The sequence below is a fragment of the Arachis ipaensis genome, chromosome B1, assembly GCF_059453495.1.
Source record: "Arachis ipaensis isolate K30076 ecotype BB chromosome B1, ASM5945349v1, whole genome shotgun sequence".
Classification (NCBI taxonomy): Eukaryota; Viridiplantae; Streptophyta; class Magnoliopsida; order Fabales; family Fabaceae; genus Arachis; species Arachis ipaensis.
The window spans coordinates 5,836,944-5,859,220 of NC_142436.1; the positions used below are offsets into that span (position 1 = coordinate 5,836,944).

General features: G+C 30.1%; 3 protein-coding genes across 4 annotated transcripts; 1 reads left to right on the plus strand and 2 right to left on the minus strand.

The window, feature by feature from the left end:
- Positions 1 to 223: 223 nt before the first annotated feature.
- On the minus strand, positions 224 to 8,144 carry LOC107608935 (laccase-4). Of its 2 annotated transcripts, none has more exons than XM_016310826.3 (7): positions 7,908 to 8,144; positions 6,339 to 6,490; positions 5,101 to 5,345; positions 4,075 to 4,203; positions 2,994 to 3,290; positions 1,548 to 2,168; positions 224 to 598 (listed from the first exon to the last, which is right to left on the minus strand). In XM_016310826.3, the coding sequence occupies exons 1-7, from the start codon at positions 8,016 to 8,018 to the stop codon at positions 468 to 470; spliced, it is 1,686 nt and encodes a 561-aa protein (XP_016166312.1). In that variant the 5' UTR covers positions 8,019 to 8,144; the 3' UTR covers positions 224 to 467. The 2 variants fall into 2 exon arrangements, with proteins under 2 accessions (XP_016166312.1, XP_016166239.1); XM_016310753.3 differs by having other exon boundaries at positions 2,994 to 3,293; positions 7,908 to 8,125.
- A 4,665-nt stretch (positions 8,145 to 12,809) lies between these two features.
- LOC107609326 (uncharacterized) lies at positions 12,810 to 15,077 on the minus strand. Its single transcript, XM_088500920.1, has 3 exons — positions 14,908 to 15,077; positions 14,282 to 14,573; positions 12,810 to 12,972 (listed from the first exon to the last, which is right to left on the minus strand). The coding sequence occupies exons 2-3, from the start codon at positions 14,541 to 14,543 to the stop codon at positions 12,965 to 12,967; spliced, it is 270 nt and encodes an 89-aa protein (XP_088357046.1). The 5' UTR covers positions 14,544 to 14,573; positions 14,908 to 15,077; the 3' UTR covers positions 12,810 to 12,964.
- A 4,212-nt stretch (positions 15,078 to 19,289) lies between these two features.
- On the plus strand, positions 19,290 to 19,760 carry LOC148575607 (uncharacterized). The gene has a single exon (XM_088502447.1). The coding sequence runs from the start codon at positions 19,290 to 19,292 to the stop codon at positions 19,758 to 19,760; it is 471 nt and encodes a 156-aa protein (XP_088358573.1).
- Positions 19,761 to 22,277: the final 2,517 nt, after the last annotated feature.

The following is a 22,277-nucleotide window of genomic DNA, read 5'->3' on the forward strand; positions in this document are numbered from 1 at the left end:
AATACTACTCTTTTTTTTTATTTAAAAAAGTATTATTTTTATTATTTATTTTTTTATTTATGATTATAAGGTTTTTATTAATATATAGACTAAGAGTATACTAAAAATTCACTAAGAGTACATTCGTTATGAAATAATATCCTAATAAATTATATTAATTTTTTTTCTAATCTTCTTTAATATTTTTTTGATTTTATTTTTTAATTACGATATTCTAATAAGTATATAGCAAAAAATATTATTCAGAAAGAGCTCGAAAGATAAGAATACAAAAAACAATACAACATATAATGAAAAAGAAAAGAGTGAAGACATTTGAACTAATCTTATTTAGTCACATCTACCTTCACCTCTTAACACTCCATTAAAACCTTGTTATATTAGCCTTGGTGGTTCCTTTGTTTTTGGCATCTCTATCTATATAATTTTCTTCATAGAGTGTTAATGGCACTATTGTAGTATTCTCATCAACACTTGGGAAGATCACTTGGAGGTGGTAACAAAGATTCATTTGGTCCTTTTCCATTATCCACAACAAATGCCATTTTCAATCCCCATGTTGTATGTATTTCCAAATGGCAATGCATAAACCAGACACCTAAAATGAAAAAAGAAAGAAAAAATCATGTATTGTTTAGAAAAAGGTAGTTGTTATCCAAATAAATCATTATATATTTAATCGTATAATATCATTTAAATATCAATATTTTCTATTGTTTTTCAATTTAATTTTGATATAAAATCTTTCATATATTCATCTAATCATATAATATCATTTAAATATCACTATTCAACTCTAATATATTAGTAAATTTGTAATTATATTATTTGTATGACTTATGAGACTCTTCTACATTAACATAAAAAAAAAAGTAGGTTGAAATTATTTTTGTTGTTTTTGTAATAAAATATGTAAATTTTCGTTGTTGTTTCTTTATTTTTTTTTTAAACCTAGAAAATTTACGTAATTTGGTTTTAGTGCTACTATTTGTTTATTACGTTAAATGTTAACGTGACAAATTAAATACTAACGAGCCATGTATTTTGTCACACTAGTGTTTAATGAAACAGCCTAATGGCTAAAACTGAAGTTTAAAATATTAAATTATATATCCATCAAGTGATCAAACCTAGAGTGTTTGAGAATTAACAATTTTAATCATAAAATAATGTAAACTAATTTTGCATTCATTATAAATGGAATAATTTGACAAAATTATCGAAAATAGATAATTTATTAGATAATTTTGTCAAACATTTTGTATAATTTTATCCAAAAACTCAAAATTTGATGGTATCAAATTAATTTATATTTTTCATAGTTAAAATTATTAGCACTCTAATTTTTCAAGGTAAAATATAGTATTTTATTTTGAAGCAGAAATTTATATGTACTTTTTTTTGTGCGAAATTAATAATTAAAAATAATTAAATAAAAATTTAGTTATATATATTAAATTATCTAATAACTTTTAACTATTAATTTCACGTAAAAACAATTTGCACATGAATTTTTACTTTATTACAGTAATAGTTTCTATTTTTACCTGGATTATCAGCTCTGAACCTTATGGCAACCCAGCCTCCAGAGGGAACACCAACTGTGTTTCTCTCCACAGGATCCACAAGATTAAACTTCTTAGTATCTTTATTAGGGTTGAAATTCCCTTTCCCCTTTCCAACCACAAAGAAATTGAATCCATGGAGATGAATTGGATGATTCTCAGGTGTTATCATCCCAGTATCTTGCAACACTAACTGAACCGTAGAGTTGTAACCAACCCTATAAACTCTTGTCCCTTTTGTGGTTCTCAAATTCGTTACTTGTGACCCTGTGAAGTTAAATAGTGCTGGAGGATTTGCTGGAAAATCATCTGTGAAAACTCCTTTGATGTTGAAGAACTTTGCTTGAAGAAGAGAAATCTTTGGCATCACGAAAGTCACGTTGTTGATGTCTGCTACCAATCTGGTTCCGTTTATGCAGGTGGCGCAAGGCGCGATGCCGAGGCCCACGGTGAACAGCAGGTTATGGTCAATCTTTAAAGGGACTCTCGCCGGATATTCTTTAGAGTTTAAGCTTCTTAAAGATTCTGTAAAAGCGGTGGAAACTGCCGTAGCATTTGTTGGAGGTAAGGAAGCCACTGTTGTGACGGTTGAGGCAAGGGTACCTGTACAAATTGTTAGAGATATAAGTATTCATATGATAATAGGAATAATAAAAGGTGGAAACTCAGGTGCAGTCAACTTCACGTGAAGTTGATAGATGATTTGACTAATTTGACTAAATTTTCATCTAACGGCTCTCAACTATCAACTTCACGTGGAGTCGACTGCACCTGAGTTTTCACCATAATAAAAATGTTAAAAATTTAAATGACAGGGATTTTGTTAGGGTAATTATGATTATAGATGGGTGAAAACTCAGGTGCAGTCAACTTCACGTGAAGTTGATAACTGAGAGCCGTTAGATGATTTGACTGATTTGACTAAATTTTCATCTAACAGTTCTCAGCTATCAACTTCATATGAAGTCGAATACACCTGAGTTTCCATCTTATAGATTTAGTTGGATGGATTGATGAATTTCAAGTGAGAATTATAATTGTTAATTTATGATTTTGAGGAACAAGATAGAAGGACTATTGAGCACCAACAACTAGCTATTTTGGATTAATATTTAACGTAAAATGTATTTAATCTTTGTAATCGTAAGAGAAAGTTAAGATATAATAATTCATGTTATATATTCTTTATAAATTTGTATATAAATTCTACATAATATGAATGTAAATTATAATGGTTCAAACTTCAAAGTGTATACATGTAGAGAGAAGTTGATAAAATGTTATTAGTTTAGTGTGATAGTCCACTATTGACTGAAACTTACAAATTATACATAATTTATGTGTATGTGCATGCATGTGAGTAAAATACTTGATAGAAAATATCAAAAGTTTAGTATATTGATTAATGAAAATTAAAAACTAAAATACCTTGGTAATGTAACGTCGCAATGGCGGTTCTGTTGTCAACGGGAATGGGGGCGTCCATAAAAGGAGAGGCTGCAAGTAAGAAATTGCCGGTCTTGTGGTTGGCTTTTAGAAGAACATTTGTGGTCTGGCCGGGTGCTATGACAATGGTGTTTGTGTTGAATGGTTTTATGTATGTGGCATCAACCTCAACCACTGTGAGTTTGTGCCCTGCTACTTTGAAGAAGAGCTCTTCATTCAGCGCACCATTTATGATTCTTAGCAAATAGCTCTCTCCTGCTTTCACTTTCACTGTTAACCCTGCTGCCCAACAAATAAATGAGCCTCAGACATAGCCTTTACACTTTACTGAGTTATCTTATTCGCATATGAAACATATTTTAAATACCATACTTATTGATATTTATTAGATATGCATGTTTTTTTTATGTTTAATGGTATCTTAATAAAAAATATTTTTTTCGAACACGTTTGAACAAACTTAAATTCTATTGATGTTAGTATGTTCAACTTTATTCTAAATATATATTATTAAATTTAATTTAAAAATAATATATATTATTAATTATTAAAACAAAAAATATTTTATATAATTAAATAAAAATATTAAAAATAATTAAAAAATTAATTTATATTTTGATATCAAATAAATATCAAAATATTTTATATAATATATATATATATATATATATATATATATATATATATATATATATATTATGTCTCTATGTTTAATAAGAATTTAAAATTCGTGTATCCTGTATCATGTCGTATCTTGTATCCATATCAATGTGTGTACATCATAGGTATGTTATAATTTTAATACAAAATTTTTATGATTTTAATTTTAATATATTCACAATAAAAATGTAAATATTTTATATAATTATTTAATTATATCTATTATTTTTAAATAATTATTTATATAATTAATATAAAAAATAATTATTTTTATTAAAATATTATTATGTAATTAAATATATATATAAAATAATGCATTAAAATTAAATTTAATTATTATACTGCTATAGTTATTTTAAGTCACATTAACTTGGTCTAGGCTATGGTACTTGGTTTTCATTACCTTTTGAAGAACAACCTTGGATAGGTCCTACGTTGCCATTGATTGTATGTGCATCAGAAACATTTGGTGCTAATCCTGATTTCAAAGCTTCATTTATGATAGCCTCTGTATCTGATTTCCACCATTCACCTAATAAACAAAATAAAGTATTTCGGTAAACTATAAAAAGTCATTCTCTATTCTATTTGACTAGCCTATATATGTTCAAAGGAAAATCTTGATTTTGATTTTATTTTCTCTCATTCTTGACCATACAACCAGAGAAAATGTAATACTTAGATATAATAATTAAAAGTTTAATTACTTTATAAATCCTTATAGTTTTAATCCATTTTTAATTAAGTTGCTATAATTTAAACATTTATAATACAAAAACTTACACTATATAATAATTTTTAATCAGATCATTATAATTTAATATATTTTTAATTTAATCCCTAAAATTTAAAAAAATTTGTAATCAAAACTCTATAATTAAAGTACCATATATTAAGAAAAAATTGACATGGTATAGGAATTTGATTAGAAATGTTTAAATTATATGATTGAAAACTTTTGTATAATAATATAAAGACTTGAATACAAGATTTCAAATTATAAAGATAAAAAAATCTAAATATTAATTAAACCTTATAAAATATTCAAAAGGATAAAGTATATTTTTTATCTTTAAAATTTGTCAAAAATTTTAAAATATCTCTAAATTTTATTTTATTTCAATTTTGTTCTTAAAATTTTTAATTTATATCAAATATACCCCTGACAACTAAATTTTTAAAAAATTTAGGACTAATCCAGCAATAATGTATAACAACTATGCCTTATTCACTTGTATTAAAGGTTGTTCTTATGAAATTGTTGTTGAATTAATTTTAAATTTTTTAAAAAATTAGCTGTTAGACGTATATTTGATACAAATAAAATTTTTTAAAAAAAATTAAAATAAAATAAAACTTAAAAATACTTTAAAAATTTTTAACAAACTTTAAAGACAACAAATGTCCCTTAGTCTGTTATTAAACTTACTCAATATGATAACTTGTTCCCTATTAGGTTTGGGAAATGGGTAAGGAACTCCAAGCTTGGGCAAGATAACAAGGGCACCATGAACAGTGGCCCTAAGCCATAGGATATGTGCATGCCACCATAGTGTGCCTCTCTGGCCTGTGAGTGTGAACTTATAAACATAGGCTTGGCCCGGTTCAATTGGGCATTGAGTGATGTATGCTGGCCCATCAGCCCAACCTGTTCTCAGTTGTTTCACCCCATGCCTGTCCAATTTTCATTTATCAATTTTTTTTACTTTTAATTTTGTCTTTTTTTTTTTAAAGAAAAACCTAAAATAGTCTCTGACAATTATCTCGAAAGACAACGAGATCCTTGACAAAAAAAAAAATCTAATCCGATCTCTGATAATTACTTCGAAAGGACAACGAGATTTCTGTGCCAAAAAAAAAATTAATGTTATTTTTTTGGCATAGGGACTAATCAGTCCCAAAAAAAAAATATCAGAGGCCGAATTAAGTGTTTTTTTTTTTCTTGGGATCTCGTCCTTTCGAGGTAATTGTCGGGGCCGGACGACGGGGTATTCACTCTTTTTTTTAATTTTTGTTTCTAATGTTAGTTTGTTTCCTTAAATACTAACTAGTATGTTAAATATTGCCATAACTTTTTATATCAATAAGTCCCTTCAACATTTAACAAAAGAGTACAACTAAAGAACTAACTGTTTATCAAATCAATGTCAGTTAACAGTTATTTTTTAAAAATTTTATTTCAATATCAGTTAATAGTTATTTTTTAAAATTTTATTTTTAACTCATATTAATATTTAAATGAATATTCAACTGTATAATAAAAAAATATCCAAAATTCTACTAAAAAGAATATTCAAAAATGAAATAGAATATTCAAAGTTAGTGGTGATTTTGTTGAAAGCCATGAGAGAGATGAATAATATGAATCTGGAATTGAAATGAGATCTTAATAAGTATGGATAAAAAAATGTTAGTAAAAAAAAAGTTATTTAAAAAAAATTAATAAAAAAAATAGCACCCTGTACTTTTTCTTAACAAAATAAATTTTATTAACTAAAAAAGAGATTTAAGATCAAAACCACAAAAAATACGAAATCAATAATTACATATTTTATCAAAATCAAAATCTTATTTAATCCTTGTTAAATAATAAAAAAGTAGTAGAAAAAAGAAGGATATTATTTAGAATGATAAAAAAAAAACACTATAACACTAATTAGTACTTACCAATGGATGGTAAGATTGTATTTGACATGGTTGACCACCTTAACAAGAACAGTGTCATCTTCCCTAGCATATATGGTGGGACCTGGGAACTTTCCGTTTACAGTCACAATAGGCTTTGTTGAGCACAACTTTGTAGCATTCTTCATAACCACCTATTACACATTTCATTAACCAATTAATTAATCAAAAATGATAGGGAGCCAGCTGTTTTTAGTAATTTTGACTATTATTAATTTATGTATATAAATTTTTAAAAATATAAATATAAATTGTATTAATTTATATATATAAATTTTAGTAAATATAAATTTAAATAATTTTTTTTTGTATACAAATACCTATAAATATAGATACAAATTATTATTAGTTAAGTACTGATTTAAAAAGATAATATTTATTAATCATATAGTATTGGTATTAATTAATTTTTATCATATAGAAATATAAGGAGTTATTTCTTCAAAAATAATAACAAAAAAATATAACTAACTAAATAACTAACTAATTGGAGCATGCATGCATCTACCAAATTTTTATATTATATATATATATGCAACATGCCCAATTGAACAAATTGTACGTTTTATTAATTAACCAAAATATTATATACATAAAACATTATAAAAGTGAATCATTTTTCACCCCCTTGGAATCAAATGTTATATATTCCTATCTAAGTAACTAGGTACTTTCCTATTTTCAACTTTTATGTGTTTTATTGAAGCTATAAAACAACTGAATTAAGAAAAGAAGTTATGATTAAGCAAAAGGAAGCCTAGCCGACGCTAAAGAAGTTATATCACTACTTTTTTTGTTGATGTATTTAGAAACAGGGGATATCATTGATGGGTCAAGGGATATGCATTTAAAGCCTTAATTTATTCTCTTAATTCTTCTTTTAATATTTAAATAGATAAAAATTTAAATATATATTATTTTTGAAAAACATAAAAAATAACAAAATTTAAAACTTTTTAATTTAGAAATTAAGCGAATAAATTAAGATTCTTTATCATTTTTTCATATTTAAAATATAATATAAAATGATAGATATATAATTCAATGATTGACATAGGAAAAAAAACAAAATGCTTAAGACATTGACATGGATAATTACTAGTATGATAATGGGAAGTTGGGTAATAAAAGGATTTATTAGTTTGTTATTTTTTATAAACAAGAAAAATATTTGGATGCATACAAAAAAAAATATTATTAGATTAATTACTAAAGTGGTAATAATAATAATTGAAAGAGTAAAGGGACAAATAAACTTCTGGTGATTTAATTACACTTCGGACAAATTAATTCTTAAAAAAAAAGTGCCAACAAAATCTTTTAGAATAAAAAATGCATACACAATATCTTTAAATTAGTCCCTATGATTAGGATAGGAGATTTTAATTCGAACTAACTTGTCCGCGTTTGTTATGCTAAAAGACTTTATTGATAGTTTTTTTAAAAATTAATCTATTCGAAATATAATTCCTCAATAATTTGTTTCTCACATTATTCTAAATCAAAACTAAAATCTATTCAAATAAGTTGAAATGCAATGCAGCTACCTACATTAAACTTGTAGTGGCGAACCATGGCTTCCACTGATGATAGTGGAAGCATGCATATCGCTAGAAGTAGCATGGTTCGAATTCCGAATGCCGTTGCCGCCGCCGCCGCCATAGCCACCCCTTTTGAGAGTAATAATAATCTACAAGTACTTTAGATTCCAAATTCTTTGGTAGCTATGTATATTTTGATATGTTCTTCCCTAGAATATAATGCAATGCAAGACTAAACATGAAGGACAACCTTATATAAAGGTGTACACATATTCATACACATTGCTACAATGTCCTTTTAATTAGTTGGTTGAAGGAATACTTAAGAGGTAAGTTGTATATACATTGTAAAGTATAAATTAATCCAAAACAACAAAAACCAAAAGATGAGGACCATAAAAGTTCTGTTATATTTTTTACTTGTGTATCACATAAAGTAGTTATATCCATCAAACTAGGACACTTTTTGAAGCTAAGCTAGTTGTATATGTGTGTGTGTTTTGGGGTTATGATATGTGTCTATTTTCTTTTTCTTTGGTCCACCTTCATATATGGTAAAGTACAACGATCTTCAAGCCACCAATATACGATATTATCCATTATTATATTGGTGAAATAATTAATGTATATATATATAGTGAAGGATGAAAATATTTGGTAACAAAAACATATTAATAAAAAAAAGGCTAAAACTTGTCTTATTTAATTTTTATTAATTGTTGTAGTTTTGGTTTTTTTTTTTTTTCCTAACATGATACATACATTATACATGTATTTATTGCTATGAAAAACATTGCCATTAGAACGTTATTAATTAGTTGTTTATAAATTAAACAATTTAAGTTGGTCGAATTATTAGTTCATTTAATTTGTTCACTTAAGCATATATGGGATGTTTAAATTCCATTTTATTTATGCAGTTATTTATTGCCAAACAAAAACTCTTGAATAAAATTCAGATTTAAGGTGGATTAATTTTTAACCTAAAAATCAATAAATAATTTGCTCTATTAGCTTAGTGAAAAGAGATAGAGATACTATTTATTGTGTACTCTTAGAGTGCTATCTATGTTTATACTCATTGTAATTTGCAACCAAACCATATATTTGATAATAATTATATTGAATATCTTAATGGCTTAATTTTAAAATTTAATACAATAAAAAAATATTGAGAATTATTTTTTAGTTAGCTGACATTACTCAATTTTAGTATTTAAGTTTGTAATTTAAAATTTAAAATTTATAATTTAAAATAAATAAAATATTAAAAAAAATTGACACCTAGATTACTCTAATAATCTCCATAGAGAAAACAAAAGACAAATTAAAAAGGACTTCTTTAATCAAGTGGGATATGGAATTAATTCACGACATTCAGTCCGTGCAACAATAGTTAAAACAATAACTCTTATCATTAAAACAAATTAAAAAGCAATATAAATATTTGTACATTATGAGAGAAAGAAACGTAGTTAACAAGTTGATTATTGTTATGGCTTTGCCGTTGAAGAAGTGCATGTGCATTAATGCACTAATATAGTATGCGACACATACATGCGACAATAGTATCAGGATGTTAATAACCCAACATAAGTTTTTATTTGGTGAACTATGGTTTTCAAGAACTGTTGAGATAATGAGATATAATAAATAGAGTTGGCACTTATCTGTGGCAACGGCACACACATATATATATAATAATTACATCAAACAAGTTCCTTCCTGAAAGCTAAAGATTTTAAGAGTGGTTAGCAGTTCATATCAATAAAACTAAAGTTTCTTCACGTTGACCACTATTTATATACATGTCGCTATTATTAAAAATATATATTATTTGTTATTTTTTCACGTTTACAAATATTTAACCTCTGTCGTTTTTGAGTCCAACATACTCATTTATCTCACTTTTACCCTCTCCCAAAATGCTACTCCTATATGTAATGGTTGACAAAAGCTAATGTTACGTGGTGCTCAACATTTGATATTACTGCATGAAATACGTAAATGTTTTGTTACAAGGCTATGATTTTTCACCACGTGAATAATGTCCTCTGTTCTTCTTGGTTATCACATTTGTAGGACCAAATATTTTTGTGCACACTAACACACACAAGGTTTTACAGGTTACTTTTTGGTACATATAAAAGTATAGGAAGAGTTTCAAGTGTACCGGAAAGACAGTGTTCCAGTTGTTTTAACCGTTGATCTAAATTATAAAAAATATATATAATATATATTAATTAAAATCAACGGTTAAAATAACTGGAATATTGGTGTTCCCGGTACACTTGAAATTTTTCCAAAAGTATATAAGATTCATCAAAAAAGCTATTCATATCAGCCACCAATATATTTATATATAAATACATGTATAGTTTAATTTATTTTTAATGTATATTTGTATTCCAACATATATTTTATACTGGTGACTGATTTTAGTGGCTAATTTTAATGTACATGTAGCATATATAGTCGAAAATTCACGTATTCTCTCTTAATTTTTATTATGATATAGAAATGGTGAGACGTTCTTTACTTTGATTTGCACTATAAATAATATAAAATTATAAAGCCTCCTTCAGTATTTAGAATTGGAAAAGTATAGGTAGACAATCAGGGGCGGAGCTAGAAGAAATATTAGAGGGGGCAAAAAATATTTATACAATAAAATAAGACTAAAATAAAATTTTAAGGGGGGGCTAAACTGAAATTTACATATAATTTACATGTAAAAAATTAAAATTAGGGGGGTCATTGCCCCCTTTTCCTTGTACATAGCTCCGCCCCTGTAGACAATGAGAATACTAAACAATGTGAACAATGAATATGTCGAATGTTCAATTCAATAGGTATGCAGATGATTATGTTCATTATTTTTATTTGGATAATTATTTCTTTTGATTCGATTTACTCATGCACAGTTAACAATAGCTGAATGTTCAATTCACTAAGTGTGCAGATGGTTATTTTAATGTTAAGGTTTAAGAGGTAACTTGGAAATAGAGTATTTTTTACTTTATTGGGTCAATTCTAAAGTCCATTATTTATATTGTTAACAAAAGTCATTGTCTATCTAACAAAACCATTTAGAATTTTATTTTTTGGAACATTTAAGTATGTATTTTGTATTGTTACTCATCTTACTACCTTAAATTTCGGCATAGTAACAACTAAACTCTTACTCATTTAAGTATCTTATTTGATCATATAGAGTAATTCAATTGCAATTAATCAAATAACAATATTATTATTTGTAGTAAGATGGTACCTTGGAGTAAGATCTATAAACCTTTGGAATTTGCTTAAGTTGAAAATTTTAAGTTGTATCGTCGCGGCCTGATTTCTTATATTAATTAAAAATTTCGATTATAATGGATAACATATAATCTGTAAAAGAATTAAAAAATTTCACCTTAGGATGCAATTTGACCAAATAAAAGTGTTACTCTCTAAAAGAAGATACTAAAATAAACATGGTGAATTATATGCTAAAGATGTAAGTTTATAGATCTTTTCTTTTATGTGATGAAAGAAAGATTAAAAATACTAGAACCCACATTTTGAACATTAATAAAATAATAAAAAGTAACTATAAAAAAAATTTAATTCTCTCTCTATACAACCTGAATCTGTATAATAGAGTGTCCTAATAAACATATGACAGTGTCCTAATAAACATATGACGCTGCATAAGTGATGCTCGCCCCAATCAATATTAATATAAGCAAAACATAACTCCGTCAGATTCAAAAGACTGATATTATATGCATTACCTTTATATACACATTTCTCGTACACTTTCACTTTTAATAATAAAAGCTATTCATAAAAATTGAGAAAGATAAAAATTTATGTTTTTAAATCATTGAGAAAGTATACACAAAAAGCTGTAAAAATATCATTTTTCGTCTCAAAAACCTTGAAGTCGACATAAAATATGGGTGACACTAAATTTCCATGAAAATAGTCATCATAATATGTTAGTTGGAGAGCTGAAGAGAGCTAAGAGGAAAATTCTGCAAAATAAATAGCATGCATACCAGTGAATATTCACATGCAATTGTCATCTAACGATTCTTAACCATTAATTTCACATGAAGACAATTGCATGTGAATTTTCACCATACAATGATTATGAAACAAACTTAGAACAGAGAAAAGGGACACAATGATTCTCAAAAGAAGGGGAGGGGGGGATTCAGCAAAGACTGAACTGAGAATGACCAAGGAGAGAAGGTATAAGTAAAATAGAGGAAGAGATAGCAGGAAGCTTTATTGATGGTAAGTGTTTAAGCTTAATGTCTTGCTTAGGGAAGAGGAAACATATTGCACAAGTGGCGCATCAGGGAAGAAGAGACAGCATAAATGCATGAGAAAATTATAGAAATAAGGATTGCTGAATGTATGCAGAGTGGTTACTGACGAGAGAGTGTAGCAACAGAACTAACACAACATTAGACTGATAATACCCACATACCCCCTTTAAAATCCATTATTGATGCTGCTTGTGTGGGAAAAAAGGGGATTTGACACTCTCGCATATCATCTCGGTGGGAATTTCTGGGATACGCAAAGATTCTGATTGGGATCCCAGCATGACCCCGGCTGAGGCGATTGAGACACAAACTGATATCTCGTACAATCTCATCCTAGGTTGTTTTTGGGATGGGATGGGAACCCAAGATTCCACTGAGATTTTGCAAGATTAACTACTCTGTATGTTATATGGCAAAACTAGTTCCAGAATGTTACCAAATCTACAATATATAATGTAACACACAAAATATGTCAAAATTCAAAAATAGCTTGTTTTAAAACATTAGAAATGTTGTATATGTTTAAGCATCCCGGAAGTGCAATTGTGAAATATGATATAAATTCTAAAAAGAAAAATAAGAGTCTCACATAATACCAGAGTTAATATTAGGAAACTTTATTCAGATAACAGTTTGAAGCAGTACAAAACCAGCTGTCTGCAATGTCTCCATAAAAAATGGAACAGAAAATTCAATGAGGGAAATAAGAGGAATTCACAGTTTTGCACCAAAAGAACTTGTGACAATTTCATTTCCCTGCATTTAAAAGAGAAGAAATAATATATGAATGAATGCAGAAAATGTGAACATAAGAAAAATACATAGAGATTCCAACTCAAAGTAGGAGCTTTCTTCATCGAGGAAAGTATATTTGCCCCCTTGGTGGTCCAAGATTCTTTATAAATTTTATCCATTAAAAATTTAATCAATGGGTGAGATTAAAGCATTTTTATTATATAAAAATAACTTTATAAAACATACTTAATGAAATATTCAAAGAATACATTTAACTTTGTAATATCTATTTTATCCTTCTCTTTCACTAACCCTTGACTTCCCTCTTCCCCTTCGTCATGTCTATATTGGCAAACTCATCTTCTTACCTTGTCCCTCGCTTCCGCCCCCTCCTCCTCCCACCTTTTTCTTCTTCTACAATCTTCCCTCAAAGAGAAAGAATCAAAAGAAAAAAGTAAAAAAAAAAAAAAAAACTAAAGAAACCTCGCATTCTAAGACAATACCATATCCCAACAAGCGACGCAATCAAGAAATAAAAAATATACTTTTTGTTACGATGACTCCTCCCTCGATCCCAGTTAATATTTTGTTCTGAGTTACACCTATTGATGCTTTAATTGATAACATACAAGACCCGTTTTGGATCTAAGTTGGTCTGGATCATTGTATATAACTAGCAGCCATGGAGATATAGTCAATAACATGGATATTTTGCTCAATGTAGTGGCCTGTTCAAGCATCTTCCTAAGAAGTCCAAGGTGCATAAAGAGGAATGGGATAAAATGAAAGAAATGGAAAAAGAAAGGACAAAAAAAAGGTCATTTTTTGCTATAATTTTATATACTTTTATAAAAAGCACCAAGATCCTGATGTTAGATTTTGACAACCCCTCTCTCCAAACTTTTAGGTAAGAAACCAGCTAGGTGAAAAGGATAAGCCGGCAGCTAAAATGGCAATACAGGAGAGGCAGCTTCACGTTCCAGAAATATGACAAATAGCATAGCATGTGTAGGCAAACAATGCATGCTTGACAGAAAGTTTGATGGTCCATGTACCTTAGTAAACTGCAAATGAGCTAAGAGCAGCATCTTAAGGCTCAACCATTCACTCATTAAACAGAAATCATAAATGAAGTACAGTTCGATACGCAACACTTTATGTGCATCTACCTAACAACTTGAACCATTGGGATAAAAAGTCGCATAACATTACCCCTTCAATTCTAATTCTGCCTTAAAAATGGTTTAACCCAAATTCTATAGCAACACAAATGCAGAATGTTTATTAAAACATGGCAGTGTGGAAGTGATGAGAATTCATGATGGGATACCTGAGAATTGTTGGAGGGCGTCGTCGTAGGGGTCTCGACGTCCTTGGACCTGGCTAATCTGGGCATCCCAAGCAAGCTGAGAGTTATGGCGCTCAAAGGTCCAAAAGCCATAGGGCCTCATTGGGAGACTCCACATCTCCTTGGTCTTGGCGCACCTGTCTTTCACGGCATATACATGCTCCCTGAACTTCTTATCCCTTTCCTCTGGATCCTCCATCATCTTCAGTACCAAGTGCCTCGCAAATTCCATTATGAATCCCATCTCTATTCTCTTCTATTCTCTTTATATACACTATCACCACCAACAACAATAACAACAGTAAAACAATCAACAACAAATCCCCTCATAAACCCTAACCTACTATGCAAATATGGAAATAATCAATTCAATTGAATGTCAAACCAAATATAATCCACAAAGTAACTAGAATTTTCGCATAATCTATCTATATATTTTAGAATTGATTAAATGAAATAAGAGACATCGTCACAATCATTTAAAACAAGTATGTCTGCAAAAAAAAAAAAAAAAACTTAGAGAAATGTTTGATCGCAATCAATAATATTATGTAGCTTCAGATTTGGGACTCGAAGAACATAAGCAATAAACAGGACCAGAGAAGAACCTCAATGTAATCAGAACAAGAAACTAGATCCGTCGATGGTGATTGAACTGGCTCTAAAATTGCTCGACTAAATGTTAGTGTTAGTTTTTTGTTTTTGGCTTGAGCAAGATAGGATTCTCTTTTTTTCTCTGTCTCTCTCTTTTTTTTTTCAGTTCCAGGGTTCTTGAAAAAATTATCATTTTTATTATTAAAAAATATTTAAATACAAAAATTTAATTAAATAATTATATAAAATTTTTTATAATGTAATTTATTATTCAAATTATTTTAAAAAATAGATATTATAATTTTTATTTTGATAGTATTTTTATTCATAAATTTATACAAACACATAATATAAACAATAAGGTATAAAATAACATAATTAAAATAGAAATAATAACATTATTGCCCTTATTTTACATTATTTCAATTTAATCGCTTAAATTTTATTTAAATTTTAAATTTTTGACATTTGATTATATGGTACTAAAGTAATGACACCATGATTTTTGCTATATTTGTGGTCTTTTTATTCTGAATTTGTATTCCATGTCTTCTGTGATTATAAAGTTGCGCACAAGACCTGAAAGAACATATATAATTAATTGAGTATGGATACATCTTTGTAAGCTTTTTTACTCATGACTCTTGAAAAATCTATTAGCTCAATCCCACTATCAAGGTGTCTTTCGGCCTCTTATCTTTGTTTGCACAATGAATACTTTCTGATTTCGGTGGAACAAGTTTATCTTTGAGACTAACCACTCTATCCAAAAAATTTTTATTTGTTGGACATTTATCCATCTAGTTAAAGACTATCATTTTGCACAATCCGAACTTTCTCGAACTAGTAGTAGAATTGGTTCCTTTTTTGAGAAATAAATCACATGGATACCCCCTGCCTTGCCATTCTTCAAATTAAATACTAATGGTTTAGTCACAAAAGAAGGAACTGCAACTTGCAATGGTATCATAAGGAATTATGATGGTAAGTTTTTGGCATGTTTCAGTGCTAAGTTGGGTACTTTTTCTTTCTGTTACTCAAGCTGAACTATGGAAAATTCTTCTTAGATTGGATTTGGCTATCAACCTTAATATTCTTAACCTAAGTATTGAAGTAGATTCAAAGGTTGCTGCGAAATTTTGTCTGGAGAATAATGTTGATTTCCATTCTGCTAAATCTATTGTTGTTGCGATTCATTCCAGATGTCACAAGTTTACCGCTTGGAAAATTCATCATGAATTCAAGGAAGCAGAGGCTTGTGCAGTTGTGCTGATCGACTGGCGGCACAGGGTTATAATCTGCAGTTGGGATGCTATTATTTTTTTAATTTACCTTCTGTTATTTCTTCTTATTTTATGGCAGACGCCATTAATACTTCTTTTTTTATAGTTGTTTCTGTATAGTTTTCTTGGGCTTTAGCCCCGTTTTTATTTTTTTTAAAAATTAATTTTATCATTAAATATAAAAGTTGCTAAACTAATAACAAAAAATCTAAATAATTCTAAAAACCGGTTTAAACTGGCCGGTTGAACCACAAACCGATAGAAAATACAATTTGAATTAAAGCCAAAATCAGAAATTAAAAAATCAGCGTTGAACCGTCGAACCAACCAGAAATCGGTCGATCAAACAGAACCGAAACCCGATCGATTTTCTGAATTTTAGCAACAACGGCGTTGTATGATTGAGGAACCCTAACCATTACCCAACCTTTCCACAACGGTAAAGCAAAAAGCGCCACACCTACTCAGTCCCATCACCCTCGACCTCGAGCTTCTCCTTCCTCTCATTGTCGTCAAGCTCGTCCCTCACTTCCGTCCAGCCATCGGCCTTCTACCGCCGCTGTCGCAACTTCGAGCTTCGAAGCCATCGTCGTAGTTTCTTCTCCTTCATCGTGCAGCCACCGTTTGAGTTTCGAAACCACCGTCACCGGTCTCGTCTCCTGCCTCCATCGCGCAGCCACTATCCCGCCAATGTCATAGAGAAGAGGAAGAGATTTTTATCTGGTTCTGAGATTACAGGCAGGGGTAAAGGACCACAGATAGATGTGAAAGTACCAAAATTTTGGTGGCATCTAAGAGCAGTGTGAACTCCTTCCATGATTGAGCTTCACTGTGCTACCCTTTACTTTCATGGCTCTGCCCCCTAAGGTGAATTCTATTTTCACTAACTGTAATATTTTTTTCTACCTAAGTCATCCCCATCAATAAATAGTTTCACATGTTATTTATTTCACATGTTACTGATGTAAGGTTGAAAACAAACAAAAAGAAGCACCTGATATATTTATTTCACTTTTTTTTGTTTAGAAAGCTAAAACAAGATTCAAAGGTGATACTAGAAACTCATAGGCTCATTATTTTTGGATATACAAAGTCTGTGTGTGTTGTGCATGGTTATAGAAAATCGGGGGTGCTAGACATGAATGTGGGGTAGCTTTTTCTGAATCATGGGATGAAAAAATCGGACTATCCAATTTTTTTGTTAAAAAAATTAGGCCCACAAATCGGACGGTCCAATTTATGTGGGAGAAAAAATTTTGAATTTTGGTGTATCCAATTGGATTGTCCAATTTGATTATTATATATTTTATTTAAGTTAATACAAATCATTGGGTCCGATTTGTTATATATATACACACACACACACATAAGTGTGTGTGAGTTGTACACGAGTGATCAGATCTCCACTCCTTCTTCTTCTTCTTCCCTTAGCTCTTCCACCTAGATCTCTATCATTTCGTATGAGGTGAAAAAAATTGACAGTGAAATTCATATTCATGTGAGTGAGAAAAAATGGATGATAGAATCTTATTAAAAATGTATTATTTTGGTCAGATTTTGTTACAAACATATAAAGGAGTAAAATTTATTTGTGAAAATCTATTAGATTTTGTTATTCCATTCACAATCTCATTCGAAGAACTAAAAGGTGTGATTTGTGAGAAGATAGATTCTGAAAAGTCGAGGAAGATATCATGTATTTTATAGAGGTATCCTATACCAGTATTCGGTGAATTCGTTCAATTTCAAACCAAATGTATAACTGATGAAGCGAGCATGCAAGAGATGTTTTCAATGTACATTGAAAGTCACGCTCAGATATCGTTCATTGAGTTGTATATTGAGTTCGAACAATCTGAAGCCGACCAAAATATTGAACGGGAAGATTACAATAGTGACAGTGAGGAGGAGTTTGAAAGCAATTACAAAGTTGTTAGTCCAGATGGAGACGAAGATCAAGGTAACGGCACTAAGGAGGCAAATGTGACAGATGTGAAAAATGCACTCGCAAACGAACATCCATTTGAGGAGCCATCTTTCATACGAGTTTTGGATTTAGAAGTCATGCATGCTCTGCAGTTTCCGAAATATATGAATGCAGGTACGTAATTGCCTATATTTATACGAAGGATTAGAATTTTGTAATAATTTATATTGATCGATGGACCAAATAGTTACGTGACATGTGAAAATATACTTAATTAGCATTTGTTTATGTGTTTATTTAGTTAAATTTAAGATAATAATCTTTTTAGTTAGTTATTGATTCAGTTAAATATTAATTAGTATTTATTAATTAGTATTTATTTATGTGTTTATGTTTTTATTTTGTTAAAATTGAGATAATAACTTGATGTAAATTTTTTATATTAATATTGATATAGTGAGTATTAATTTTTTATATTAATATTAAAATAAATATTAATATTGTGAACATTGATTTGATATATGATATTTATTTTGTTAGTATTGATTTCTTGATATGATTCCTTTATAAGTTGTAGATAGATTTTACTTTTAATTTCACTTATTAAATATTTGTTTATTAAATATTTATCGTATGGCTGTCGTCGTGGTAAAAATTCCTATTGTCGCAGATGGTGAATTTGTCGTGGGAATATAATTCAGTTATAGGGAAATTGTTATTATGACAATAAAAGATTATACCATTCGAAGAGGTGTAGACTACCGGATATATGAGTCAAAGCGGTTGACATTTTATGCCAAGTGTACACAGTATGGGTCAGGTTGTGATTGGCTGATCAGGGTTAGCATGATCAGTAGAAAGTATTGTTGGGTTATAAAGAGGTATAATGGTAGTCACACTTGTACCAGAGCCACCATTTCTCAGAATCATTCGAAGCTAGATTCGAACTCAATTGCAAAAGCTATAAAGTCGTTGGTTGAGGCTGACCCTCGATAAAGGTGAAATCAGTTATTACAAAAGTGTAGTCGAAGTTTAATTACACCATCAGCTATCGAAAAGCATGGTTGGCTAAGCAAAAGTCAGTGGAAAAATATTTGGAGGTTGGAAAGTATCGTACGAAACTTTGTCGATATAGTTTGAGGTCATGTGTCATAAGGAGTCATCATCAGTCGTCCATTTTGAGACTATGTCTGCATATCAAGGCGATGACTTGGTAACTGATATTCGGGTATTGCATCGAGTCTTCTGGAGTTATTACCCCTACATTAGAATATTCAGATATTGTAAACCAGTTGTCCAGGTGGATGAGACTCACTTGTATAGAAAGTATAAGGGTTGTTTGTTGGTTGTAGTTTCACAGAATAGTAACAATAATATTGTCCCAATTGTATTTGCTATTGTAGAGGACGAGACTTCTGATGCGTGGCAATTTTTTCATTGTAACCTGCAACAACATGTGGTGACTCGGGATGGTGTGGGACTGATCTCTGACAGACACGAATCCATCAATGCAGTTGTGGCCCGCAATAACGGATCTTGGTCGCCTCCTAGAGTTTTTCACATGTTTTGCATAAGGCATATAGAGTCGAATTTTTTGAAAAATTTCAAGGCACCACACCTGCAAAAGCTTGTCTTCAATATAGGTAACGTTGAGTAATTCAAAGTTCATTATTAACAGAGTTACCTTTCAACAGTATTTCTCATTTATTTTTTTCTCTTTGTTTTTTCTTATTGCACGGGATATTCGAGGACGGTTCGCAAGTACGAATTACGTTACCAGCGTTTACAAGAACGGGGCGAGGCTTACACTAACTGGTTACAAGCCAAATAATAATTACACTAAACCCGAAACAAATACTTCTTTAACGAAAACAAACCTGGCCTTCCTGAAGATCATCCAATGACTTCCTAAATTAAGCAAGACTAAGATATCTATAACGTATGTCTCCACGCTCCCAGTTATGCCACCTAATATAATTTATTTTCATTAATACAATTGGATTCTAAATATGAAGATACAATGTAAGTCGATAATGTTACCTGTTTGCAAGCGGAAAACTGCAGGGTTCCCTAGGAACTGGCGCAAGATGTGGTAGACGGATCCAAGCCCAAGCTAGCAGAAATGTCAGTGGACCGTCGATTTCTTGCAGTCAAAACGAGATGCCCTGCATAACGCCCTGTACAGGTGTGCTAGGCATGCCGATCTCCAACTATATTGTCCGATACTACCAAAATCACGAAGCAAAGGCAGAAATTTCCAATGCACAGCTGCCCCAGACTTGTCTCCAAATAAGATCGTACCAAATAACAACATAATGTGCTACTTCATGTACCTCTGAATACTGTTTTCGTCAATCAACTGTAAACGTTCTTTTAAATTCCGAAGCCACGACAATTTTATAAAGCTTCCTCTACAATCTGACTTTCTCAGTGCAACCCCAAAATGGTGCAAACACTCAGCCTCTAAGGCTTCGTGACTACTCATAGTCGCTCCTATCACTAGAAGATCGTTTGTCGGAAGACCAAGAATAACAACCACATCTTCCAGTGTCACAGCACACTCACCAATCGAAAGGTAAAATGTGTGTGTGTTTGGGTGTCACCTCTTGACTAGAGCATTTACCAATACCTTCTGACATTGATATATTCCAATATGAAAAACATGATAAAAACCAATGAACCGTAAATATTCCTCTACAGCATAATTGTACCGATCTAAAGGTAGTAGATAGTTACATGTCACATTTCATAAACTCTACAAAAATAAAACAAACTACTAGTAAATTAATAATAATTACTAATTCACTACTAAAAGTTAATAATTTTCAAATAATAGTAACTAATTTATTAGAGTAATGCTAAACTTACCATAAATTTAGCTAATTTAGTAACTAGTATGCATACATAAATACAACTAACCTACTAATTATTTAACTATCATTATTAAAAAATTTTTAAATTTAACTACACAAAATAGGTTAATTAAGTATCTAACAATAATCATTAATTATTGAAAATACCAAAACAAAATTGACTTTACTAAATCAAGTTTACTAAACTTCAGAATAATACTCATTTAACTACTAAATTTTATTAATAATACTAATAAATCAACTGTTTACATTCAGAATAATAATAATTATTAATAATACTAATAATTTAACCCCAAAATATTAATAATTCAACTGTTTCCTAAATCTTTATTCAGTTGTTTCTTACATAACTATTTATATATTTATTCATAGTTTACGGGATAATAATTCCTATATCACTAATAATAAATACTAACTTACTATTAATAATAAGTAATAAATAAATCCAATTTTTATTTAACTAATAATGTTTCACTTTATTAAAACTTCAACTACAATAATATATTTATGTCAATTAAATATCTAACAATAAATAAATAATTATTATTACCAGAACAAAAATATATTATATTTTACAAAACCTAATTATTAATCATAATTTCCAAAATTATTACAAATTATACAACAATTAATATAACTCTAAAGTTAATTAATTATAATTCTCAAAATTATTAAAAAAAATTCTAAACATATATTTTTTATTAATCTATCATATTAGTCTAATTTAAATATTAGGGGTAAGTACGATTTTGGTCCCTAAAGTTTAGTGCCAGAATCGAAATCGTCCCTCTTGTAATTTTGGGTTTAAAATCGTCCTTAACGTTTTTTTCCGTATTAAAATCATCCTTTTTATTTTTTTGGACAAAAAATACCCTCACCACTACCAACATAATTACTTCCTCCACCACCACCACCAACACCAACACCACCGCCACAACCTCCACCACCAGCACCACCACCAACGCCGCCGCCGTCCCCCTCCCCCTCCCCCTCCCCGCACCCCCACCCCCACCCCTCGTCACCCCCCTCGCCGTCTTCCTTTCCCAGCACCCCCACCCCACCCCGCGTCACCTCCCCCTCCCCGTTTTCCCTTCCCTGCACCCCCACTCCCACCCCACGTCCCCACCCCTTCCCCGTCTCCCCTTCCCCCCACCCTCCACCTCCACCACCACCACCACCACCACCAGAGAAGCAGAAACAAAGCAGAAAATCAACAAATCCAACACAAATTTAACACAAGCAAAAACAGAAAGCAACAAATCAACAAAGAAGCAGATGGTGGTTCCTCAGAAATTCAAAGC

Bases quoted from the DNA above. Each gene is read 5' to 3' on its own strand.
- LOC107608935 (XM_016310753.3), bottom strand. From the start codon at position 8,018: ATGGCGGCGGCGGCGGCAACGGCATTCGGAATTCGAACCATGCTACTT. The intron at 5,346-6,338 runs GTAAGTACTAAT...AAAATTGGACAG, and splicing joins TACAATCTTACCATCCATTG to GCATGGGGTGAAACAACTGA. The intron at 2,169-2,993 runs GTATTTTAGTTT...CAATTTGTACAG, and splicing joins TGCGACGTTACATTACCAAG to GTACCCTTGCCTCAACCGTC.
- LOC148575607 (XM_088502447.1), top strand. From the start codon at position 19,290: ATGTCTGCATATCAAGGCGATGACTTGGTAACTGATATTCGGGTATTG.
- LOC107609326 (XM_088500920.1), bottom strand. From the start codon at position 14,543: ATGGGATTCATAATGGAATTTGCGAGGCACTTGGTACTGAAGATGATG.